General features: G+C 34.0%; 1 protein-coding gene across 1 annotated transcript; it reads right to left on the bottom strand.

Annotated features, from left to right (window-relative positions):
• Window positions 1-674: 674 nt before the first annotated feature.
• LOC101701429 (olfactory receptor 5H18) lies at window positions 675-1,613 on the bottom strand. Its single transcript, XM_004857946.4, has one exon. The coding sequence runs from the start codon at window positions 1,602-1,604 to the stop codon at window positions 675-677; it is 930 nt and encodes a 309-aa protein (XP_004858003.1). The 5' UTR covers window positions 1,605-1,613.
• Window positions 1,614-11,595: the final 9,982 nt, after the last annotated feature.

Here is an 11,595-nt window from a genome sequence, read left to right as displayed (position 1 = left end):
AAAAGGCTTGTAGATTTCCTGGTATTTTCATCTGCTCAACAACACAAACCTGCAAACACAATGGAGTCAATATGATGTGAGTATCCAGACTATTCATTATCAATAGAACAGATAATGTTATATACCCTACTTAAGTCATTTTAAAAGTAATTATGCTATGTTAATATCAAATGCATTAATAAAGTCACACTGAAAATGTATCAGCTAGTAAAATGTTTCATTTGTCTTCTGCTTTATTTTATATAACATACTTGATTAAAACTTTAATGTTGTGAAGTTAAATATAAGTTCAACATTTTGAGTTTTATTTTCATATCACTTTAAATCATTAAAATATTTGATGGCCTGATTTAATCAGAGTAAAAAAAGAAGGAGCAGAACAATTATAATTACAAAAAGGTCTGAACACTTCCTCCCAAAAAAAGATATGTCTAACCAGAAATTTTCTGTCACAGGTTTTCTTTGTTTCATTTTCATTTTTTGAGACAGGGTCTCACTACATAGTTTAGGTTGGCCTTGAACTCACTGTGTAGCCTGGACTGGCCTCAAACTCACAGCAATCCTCGTAGCTCAGTCTCCCCAGGTCTGAGATTAGAGATTACCGGCATGTACCACGAGGCCCAGATTCTATGGCAGTTTTGTACTAAATAGACAAGAGATATTACATGTGAGGTCTAAATATTTCTTTTTAACATTTTCCTCAGTGAATCTATAACTTGCTTGTTTCTCAGGCTGTAGATAATTGGATTTAACACAGGGATTATTACAGTGTAAAATAGAGAATCCATCATACCTTCACCATCTGCTTGTTGAGATGCAGGGAACACATACATGAAGAGAAGGGGACCAAAGTATAAAGACACAGATAGGAGGTGTGCTCCACAGGTAGAGAAAGCTTTCTTTATACCTTTGAGAGATTTCTTTTTTAAAATTGTAAAGAGAACTAGTGTATAAGAAACAAGAACAGTCACAATAGTAAATACTTGAATTGAACCAGACAAAATAAATACCATTAGAAAATTAATAAAAGGGTCAGTACAGGAAATCTTAAACAATGGTATAATGTCACAATAAAAGTGAGGTATTATGTTGGAATTACAGAAAGTTAATCTGAATAAAAGCCCTTCATGAATTAAAGAATGAAGAAAGCCACCTACAAATGATAAAACTAATAGGCGAATGCATAGTCTATTGGACATAATAACTGGATAAAATAAAGGTTTGCATATGGCAACATAGCGATCATAAGCCATGGTTCCCAAGAGAAAGCATTCTGTGGTCCCACCGAATGCAAAAGCAAAAAATTGTATCAAGCATCCAGAGAGAGATATCAACTTGCTCTTGGCTAACAAGTTGACCAACATATTGGGGGTCACTGTAGATGATATCCATGCATCCACAAAGGCTAAACTCCCAAGGAACAAATACATGGGGATGTGAAGGTGAGGGTCATTCCAGATGAGAGCTATCAGACCAAGGTTTCCCACAATAGTGATGAGATAAATCACCAAGAACCCTAGGAACAGGGGAACCTGCAGTCCTTGATGATCTGTAAATCCTGTGAGAACAAATTCTGTCAGCAAGGATCTATTTTCCTTTTCCATGTCCTCACTGGATGTCCTCTGTAATTAAATGACATAAATGTAAAAAAATCCATTAGGATTTATATAGTGAATGCTGAAGGATGGAAATTGATGTAAAACCTTACCCTTATCAGAATAGAAGTTTAATTTTATTTTTTTACTGTAATGAGTGGAAACAATTGTGCAAAAATTGAAAATGAAATAAATGTAACTATTTTCATTACATAAATATGACCAAATAATCTTCTCTTTTAAAAATGCTCCCCAAGTTACTAAAATGCATGTACAATGCCTAGTCTGTGAGTGACATGACAATGGGTGTGACGATAAAGATAAATTAATGGATTTTAAAGTTTTCAGAATGGAAAGTCAATAACATTTAGGGAAATATTTGGTGTGGAAGAAGTATTCATTTGAAAAGAAAAGAGTTTCTTGGTGACTAGATAGATGGGCATGCATAATTGAGATTATTTGGATGCACTGACAAGTTTGTAGTACGAACATCCAGGTAATATGTATTTCATAATATGACTACTACAGCAATGTAAATAATGATTTGGGAGCTACAGTATTGGGGTATGTGAGCTATTGTTATGAATCATCTATCATTTTAAAAATATGTGCTCACTTTGGCATCACATATGTTAAAATTGAAAAATACACAAAGATAAAATAAAAAGCAAGTAAAAGAAAACTTGAAGTTATATGAAAGAGATTATAAAGGGTGGATGTCATCTCTTAGGTATCTAACATCTCGTCTCCTTTTCAACTGCATGCTTCTTGGTGGCATTCAGTGGGTTTGATCTAGTTTTGTCCACTGAAACCCACTCAATTTAGATTTCAATGATTGAAGCAAATGTACATGGCAAAAGCAACCAAAAATATCAAAATGCAAGTACATGCATCCTGCATGTGCAACAATGACATTGATATTGTGAACTATGGCAGCAGAAGTTCAACATCAGCAATAACTACCCTTATCTAGCTAGTGATGAAATGTGACTTTGGCTGCCTGATTATTTCTAACCCTGGCATTTACCCAGCAAATTTCTTCAAGTTCTATGGGAAAGCCAATTTCAATTGAACAAACTCATTTTCTATTTCAAACCAAAGCTCTGGAAAAGCAAAATGGTAACAAGGGAAAAACAAAAAAAAGGATGCTGAGTGATCAATGAAAGATCCAGGAAGGAAATAAGAGTAGTAAGCATGAAGTAAGGAAAGATACTAAGAATGACAAAATGAAGTACAGTACCAAACACAAAATTAAATGTCTTCAAAAGATAAAGGATGAAGAGAGATCCCTGGGCTTGGAAATTAAGGAAATTTTAGTGGCTTTAGTGAGAGCACTTTCCTTTCTGTAATGGAATTAAGGTGAGTGAATAACAAGTGAATGATAAGTGGCACAGGAGAGAGTGCTGTGTACCAGGTATGTGGTTAGATGTAGACAGAAGTTAGCATTTGTGTATTGCTCATAGACTAATTTTTTTCTCCTGTAAAATTTAAGAAAAGTTTTCAAAAAGGCAAGTGAAAGGAGATTTAAACAGCCAGATAAAAAGAATACAAGAAGTGAAAAGAGAAATTTGGGCAGGTGAAAAAAAATTAACATAGAATAAGAGAAGTAGATAAATAACAAAGTCATAGATGGAAGATTGTAAAAAAATGACAAGTCAAAGACAAAGGACAGAGGGAGGATTAGAGTTGCCTGGAGACTAAATAATGGGAGAAACTGAGGGTTGAATATTTGTATTGTCGCTGGTGTTAATTGTTGACATTCCAAGAATCATTTCATTTTATTGATAAAACAAAGTTGATGGAAACTTGGTAAATAATTAAGAGAATTAAATGTTAAATTTTGTTTCATTCATAAATATATCAATCATGCCTGAAAGTTGATTTTGTATTTAAATGTTTCCTTATCTGATTATTACAGCAATTAGACCTAAATTTTTCCAGAAAGCTTGTTAGTTTTGAAAGCATTTTTTTCTCCATCATTTTTGGCATAATAAAATGAGCCAAAGATTGTGTCATGACTGAGACAGTATAAAAGAACAAATATCACCAATTATACTTTTAAGTTAAACTTTATATGAATGTTTTCTTCTATGTAATCCCCAAATAATTGAAACTTGTATTAGTATTATATATAGTATAAGTATTGCTAACTTTAATAATATGTTTAGAATTTGAAAAGTATCCTCAGAAAATTTAAGAAATATATGTTTAGTATTATATATATGAAATTAGTATTATATATAAAAATATTCAAGGATTTAAATGTACATACATAGATATTCAATTCTATATACATTTCTTTCTATATCTATATCTCTTTATATGTTATATTATCATAATAATGTAGATCTATATCAAATTATATATGTATTTTTATATCTATATGATATATAATATCCAGCATAATTATTGTCAGAAATGAGACGGTATAGAGGAATTAATATTTAATTGACAGACTTAAAAAGTTAAGCAGAAAATGTGATTTTACAGAATGGATTTTATATCATAATCAATATAAATATTTCTTATATAACAATTATTAGGACTTGAATTTTTAAATCCAGTTTTAAAACACTTAATATTTTACTTCAACAGAACTTATAAAGTCATTACAGTTTGGTTAATAAGATAATGAATCATTGACACAAGGAGCAGTTCCTCCTATAGTTATTTTGCTTATCCAGATTTTAGTCATGGATATAAAATACAAAGCTCATTTATTCTTTATTATTCATTCCTCTCAGCTATTTTAACATTCTATAAAACAAATATGAAATAATTACAAATAAACCTCAAGCCTTATAAATCTTATGCTTTCATTATGAATAGTAATATTATTAAGAAATTTCGGTTACCAGTATCTTCTAAGAAATTATGACAATCCTTTAAAAATGAAAGGTTTTCAAAACCAGAAGTAATACATGATAGCAATAACACAGTGAACAATTCTTTGTGGGAGGTTGTTTTGAAGGTTTCATTAAGCAAGCTAAGGAAAATGTTTTGTTTATATAATCTTGCTTTGAGCACAAAAGTCAACCAGTTATACCTCTCAGTGTTTTTACCAGGAAAAGATGGTGTGGAGAGTTGAAATTCCCCTAAGAATGTCAGAATTCCCCATAGGATGAAGTGAAAATTTTCAACTGGGCATTGCTGATTTGGATGTGTGTGAGAAATCTAGATCATCCCACAGGGTATTATAATCTTTAGAATCATTGGACTGGGGATTTAGCTCAGTGGTTTCACCGCTTGCTGTGCAAGCGCAAGGACCCGAGTTCGATCCCTGGTACCAAAAAAAAAAAAAAAAAAAGGATCTTTAGAATCATAAACATCAACTCATTATAGACAGCTCAAATTTTAACTATTGAAATTACATTTTATGCCACTATTTTCCACCACAGGTGATACTTCTGACAGATTTATGTAAACTTCAGTTTATATACAAAATTTAGCGCTCTAAGTGCCTTAATTTTTAGGGTCTTGTCTGTGCTTATCATAATATAATTTTAATGAGGCCAACTATCTAGATTCCCTTCAGGAGCCAATCCAAAGTTGTCCTCCTTGTGCTAACTTCAGTTTAAGGGAGGTGGCCTAGATCTGTGCTGCTCAAACTTAAAAGGACTATGAGTTCCCTGGATAGTTTTGTTAAGATACAGATTCTTTTTAATTTGTTCTAGGTAGGGATGATGAATTTTCAGTTTTAGCAAGGTAAAGTTTGTGGACACTTCCCAACCATAGATCTATTGGACAATCTCATTATCAGCCTTATCATTGGGAGACACAAAATTATGACTGTAATTGACTTGCAAAGAAACAGAGAGAAAACAGATGGCGAGAAGAAGGTCAGCATGGGTGTGGGTACAAAGGAACCCTGGTGCAGGTGAGGGACTTAGTTCTTTAACCCAACTTAAAAGAAAACAATCAAAGGTTATTGGACATGTTGGTAACATGTTTAAATTTTCTGTTTGAGTATAAAAAGAGAATACTTTCAATGAATATTTATTGAGAAAAATAAAAATTTATGATATTTAAATTTCATATCTCACATGTAACTATCTCTAGAGTAAAAATATGTTTTAAAAGATAAATATTGTTTTCATGATGCTGGTTTTACTAGCATGTGACATGCAAGATTTGTGAACAAGGAAGGCTTCCATCCAGATTTAGAAAGAAGACTTGGAAAGCCAAGCAAGGGGCTCCCAAGAAACTTTGAGAATAAAATTGAAGGTTCAGTAAACATGAAATGTCTGCAAGAAATACTGTGGCCATGAGTGGGAAGCCACCCCAAGAGAGAAGCTCTATGGCTACAACCACAAAGTTTACTGTTGGGTTGCTGAAGCCCTTTGGACTAACACTTTACTGCAGTGTGTTTTGTGTGCTAGATATGGAACTACAGGACTTAATGTTTGTCCTGCTGGGTTTTGGCCATTCTGGTCTTGATGTTTTCTACCCCTCTCTGCCTCCCTTTTGGAATGGGAATGTTTACATTGTACCATTGTACCTTAGGATGATATAATTTGATTTTGACTTTGCCAGAATGTCACAACTAAAACTTTGCCTTGAGTCTCAGAGAAAACTTGAATTTAGCCTTTAAAATGCTAGAATTTTTGATACTTAGGTAAAGGGATTGTTGTGCTTCCAGTTTTAGGCAGGATCATGTATTTTATTAGATGTAATTATGAACTTGATATTGTCTTTATTTGGAAATCAAGTATGGTTTCAGGAGATGTGTTTGTTGACAAGGAGTGGGGTGTGGCAGTTAAAGTAGAGTGACAACTTGATTGGCTTTGAGTTCCACCCTTGATCACAGTGGAGCAAACTCCTGGGTATTCTGGGTAGGTCATGAGGCATGGCCTTGGGGTCTGTGTCTGGTCCCTCACCTCTTCCTCTCCAGCACAATTAACCTGCTCTGCTTTCTAGGTGCCAAAAGGCAATAATGTTTCTACCTTGGAGCCAGCTTACCAAGGACTGAATTCTCTGAAACTGTGAACTATATTACACCTCTTGTCCTTTAAATTGTAGGTATCATTTTGTCTCAGACATGGAAAAGTTGCCTAATAAAGGCTCATCAGTCAATGAATAAAGAAAATGTGGTAGACACACACAACAAATACAATTTAGCCATTAAAAAGAATGAACTTCTTTCATTGATAACTATGGATGAATCTCAAAGAAATTATGTTAAGGGAAATAATTCAGGCACAAAAAGACAAACACCTTAAGATCTCACTGGTAAGTAGAATCTTGTAGAAGTTTCAAACAGAATAATGGTTACCAAAACCTAGGAAAAATAGGGAAATAATGTCAGTTCACAGATACAATATTATTGCTTGATAGGAGAAATAAAATTTCTCTTCTATGGCACAGCAAGGTAAATATAATTTATAGTAATGTATTTCATATCTCAAATAATTAGAAGAGGGAATTTGAATTTATTCATTATAAAAAAATAATTATAGATTAAGGCAATGGATACTCTAATGGTAATTCTATGTACATGCTGTGTTCAAAATATACAGTGAACATTTAAATATTCAAAGTTCATTACCCTAAAAGACATGTTGCTATTATTCCAGCTCAAAATATTCCCCCTGGCAAAGAAACAACCTGAGGACAAGTGGAACAGATTACAAGATGCAGAAACACCTCCAGACACACTCAGCCACCTCATCTTTGATAAAGGAGCTGAACATCCTCACTGAAGAAAAGATAGCCTCTTTAATAAATGGTGCTGGAAAAATTGGGTTTCACTTTGCCAAAGACTAAAACTCAGCATATATCTCTCACTATGAACTAAACTAAAATCAAAATGGATTAAACATCTAAATATGTAAACAGAAACACTGAGCTGGCTGGAACAAAGGTTAGGTAGAACTCTTGAAGACATTGATGTAGGAAATGATTTTATGAACAAAACCTCAGTTGCACATGAAGTAGCACAATCAACAAGTGGGATGTCTTCCTATTAAAGAGCTTCTTCACTGCAAGAGACACAATCAACAGTGTGAAGAGACAACCCACAATATGGGAAAAAATTTCATCTGCTGTTCCTCAGACAAAGGTCTACTATCTAGAACCTATAAAGAACTTGAAAAAATCATGCCTCCCAAATTTAAAGACCCAATTCAAAAACGGGCATCTGAAGTGAACAGACATTTCTCAGACAAAGAAGTAGAAATAGCAAATAAGCATATGAAAAATGTTCAACATCACTGGTCATTCAAGAGATGCAAATGAAAACAACACTGAGATTTCACCTCACCCCAGAAAGAATGGCTGCTATCATGAAATCAATCAATAACAAATGCTGGCAGGGCTGTGGGGAAAGAAGAACCCTGCTCCACTGCTGGTGGGAGTGTAGACTGGTGTAACTACTGTGGAAATCAGTATGGAGATACCTCAAAGAATTAGGACTGGAAGTCCCTTTTGACCCAGCTATTTCCCTGCTGGGAATCTTTCCCAAAGAATTAAAAGAATCATACCAAAGTGATATATTTGCATCCATGTTCATAGCAGCAGAGTTTGTAACAGCTAACACTTGGAAGCAGCCTACTTGCCCATCAACTGGAGGCTGGATAAAGAAAATGTGTTTTTTTTTTAAAAAATGGAGTAATAGTCAGCCATAAAAAATGAGAAATTAGAGACATATATAGCTAAATGGATACACATTGAGGCGATATTCTTAAATGAAATAAATAGGACATGTGTGTAAATACTGAATAATTTCTCTAGTGTGAGAAACTGAAAGTGTAAATAAGGACTAAAAGGTATAATAGATAATGTGAAATAGGAAGAAAAGGGACAAAAAGAAAGGGGAGGTGGGAGGGGTGGGGAAAGGAAAGAAGAGAATGGAATTAATAAGAAAAAGACAAAAATGGAAACAAGGTCTTTGTAAATAGGGAGATGTGGAGGGCTTAAAGGGAGGGCAGGGGAATGGGGAAAAATAAGAACCAAGATGGATTATGTAAAGGTGCAAATTTCCAATGATGAATGTCATTATATTGTATACCTTAAATGTACCAATAAAATCCTTTTTTTTCCTTAAATTCTTTTATTGGTTCATTTTAGGTATAGAATACATTTAGGTTTATCATTGGGTACTTGCACCTGTAAATGATGTATCTTGGTTATTATTTTTTTCCCCATTCCTTTTCCTGCCTTCATCCCTCCACCCTTACCCAATTTCAAAGAATGTGTTTCTATTTTTTGCTTTTCTTATAAATTTTGCTTTCCCTTCTTTCCTTTCCCCTTCCCCTGCCAGTTCCCCTATCCCTTTGGACATTTTCTTCCTATTTCAAATTATCAATTATTCTTCCTAATCATTCTAATCCTTATTTACCTTTCAGTTTCTCACACCAGAGAAACTTCAGTATTTACACATATGTGTCCTATTTATTTCACTTAAGAATAAGGCTTCAATATGCATCCATTTAGCCATAAATATCTCTAATTTGTTGTTTTTTATGGCTGAGTAGTACTCCATTTTATTTTTTTTTAAACCCACATTTTCTTTATCCAGTTTCCAGTTGATGGGCACTTGGGCTGTTTCCAAACTTGAGCTGTGAACAAACTGTGACGCTATGAATATGAGTCCATATATATCGCTGTGGTATGATTCTTTTAATTCATTTGGAAAGATACCTAGCTAGGGAATAGCTTGGTCAAATGGCACCTGTAGTCCTAGTTCTTTGAGGTATCTCCATACAGATTTCCACAGTGGGACACAAATCTGCACTCTCACCAACAATGGAGAAGTGTTCCTTTCTCCCCACACCCACCCCAACATTTGTTATTGGCTGATTTCTTGATAACAACTATTCTTCCTGGGGTGAAGTGGAATCTCAGCATTGTTTCCATTTGCATCTCTCCAATGACCAGTGATGTTGAATATTTTTTCATGTTTATTTGCTGCTTTTACTTCTTTGTCTGAGAAACGTCTATTCATTTCAGATGCCCATTTATGAATTGGGTCTTTATATTTGGGGGTCTGATTTTTTTTCAGTTCTTAATATAGTCTAGATAGTAGACCTTTGTCTGAGGTACAGCTGGTGAAAATTTTTTCCCACATAATAGATTGTCTCTTAGCTCTGTTGGTGGTTTCTCTTGTAGTGCAGAAGCTTTGTAATAAGATGAGATCTCCGTTATTGAATCTTTGTGCTAGTTCCTGTGCTACTGAGGTTTTATTCATAAAGTTTTTTCCTATGCCAATATCTTCAAGAGTTCTACCTAATTTATCTTCCAGCAATTTTAGTGTTTCTGTCTTAATATTTAGATGTTTAATCCCTTTTGATCTTATTTTAGTGCATAGTTGTAGATATAGGTCTAGTTTTAATTTTTGGCAGGTTGAAATCCAGTTTTTCCAAAACAATTTATTAAATAGGCTATCTCCTCCAGTGAGGGTGTTTGGCTCCTTTGTCAAAGATGAGGTGGATGGGTGTGTCTGGAGTTGTTTCTGCATCTTCTAATCTATTCCACTGATGCACAGGTTTGTTTCTTTGCCAATACCATGCTGATTTTATCACATCAGCTTTGTAGCATAGTTTCAAGTTGAAAATTGTGATACTCCATGCCATTTCTCTGTTGCCTAGAATTGCTTTTGCTATTCTAGGTCTCTTCTGGTTCCAAATGAATTTTTGGATTGTTTTCTCTAGTTCTGTGAAATATATTGTTGGAATTTCAATTGGCATTGCATTGAATCCATATAGCAGTTTTGGAAATAGGGCCATTTTCACTATAATGGTTCTTCCTACACAGGAACAAAGCATATCTTTCCACTTTCTTATATCCTCTTCTATCTCTTTTTTTCAGAATGCTGTAGTTTTCAGCGTAGATGTCTTTTGTCTCCTTTGTTATATTGATTCCTAGATATTTCATTTTTTTTGTATGTTATTGTTAAAGGAATTGTTTCCCTAATTTATCTCTCAGTAAGTCTATTATTTGTGTACAAGAAGGCTATTGTTTTTTGAGTGTTGACCTTGTATCTGGCTACTCTACTGAATCTGTCAATTAAGTCCAGAAGTCTTTGGCAGAGTTTTTTGGGTCTTCTATGTAAACTATCACATTGTCAGCAAATAATGATAGTTTAACTTCTTCCCTTCCTATCTTTATTCCTTTTATTTCTTTTCTAATTGCTTTGGCTAATGTTTCTAGAACTACATTGAACAGAACTGGTGGTTGTGGGCATCCTTGTCTTGCTCCTGATTTTAGTGTGAAAGTTTTCAGTTTTTGACCATTTAGTATGATGTTGGTTGTTGGTTTTTCATAGATAGCCTTAATCCGGTTGAGATAAAGATTTTATCCCAATTTTTTGTAGGGTTTTTATCATGAATGGGTGTTGGATTTTGTAGAATGCCTTTTCTGCATCTATTAAGGTGATCATATGGTTTTTGTCCTTGGCTCTGTTAATATAGTGTATTACATTTATAGATTTATATATGTTGAAACATCCTTGCATCCCTGGGATAAATCTGACTTGGTCATGGTGTATGATCTTGATGACCTGCTGTATTCTGTTGCCAGTATCTTGTTGAGGATATTTGCATCTATGTTCATTAGGGAGATTGGCCTGTAGTTCTCTTTTTTTGGTTGGGTCTTTCCCTGGTTTTGGAATCAAAGTAACACTTGATTCCAGAAAATAATTTGGAAGCCTTGCTTCCCTTTCAATTTCCTTGATGAGTTTAAAGAGTAATGGCGATAGTTCTTCTTTAAATGTCTTGCAGAATTCAGCAGTGAATCCATCAGGACCTGGGCTTTTCTTTGTTGGTAAAGTTTTCATTACATTTTCAATTTCACTCACTGTAATTGGGGTGTTTAGAATTTCTATATCTTCTTCATTTAACTTTGGCAATTCATATGTATCTAGAAATCTGTCCATTTCTTCTGTGTTTTCCATTTTATTAGAGTACAGGTGCTCAAAGTAGGTATTGATGATCCTCTGGATTTCTGATGCATCAGTTCTGACTTCATCTTTCTCATTCTTAATTGCATGGATTTGAGCCTTTTC

The sequence above is a fragment of the Heterocephalus glaber genome, unplaced genomic scaffold (genome assembly GCF_053883595.1).
Source record: "Heterocephalus glaber isolate CG9 unplaced genomic scaffold, H.glaber_assembly_v1.0 deba00000122, whole genome shotgun sequence".
NCBI classification, from domain to species: Eukaryota; Metazoa; Chordata; class Mammalia; order Rodentia; family Bathyergidae; genus Heterocephalus; species Heterocephalus glaber.
This window is presented reverse-complemented; position numbering and strand designations above follow the sequence as displayed.

What these genes read in the sequence shown, in the direction of transcription:
- LOC101701429 (XM_004857946.4), bottom strand. Translation starts at nt 1,604, where the DNA reads ATGGAAAAGGAAAATAGATCCTTGCTGACAGAATTTGTTCTCACAGGA.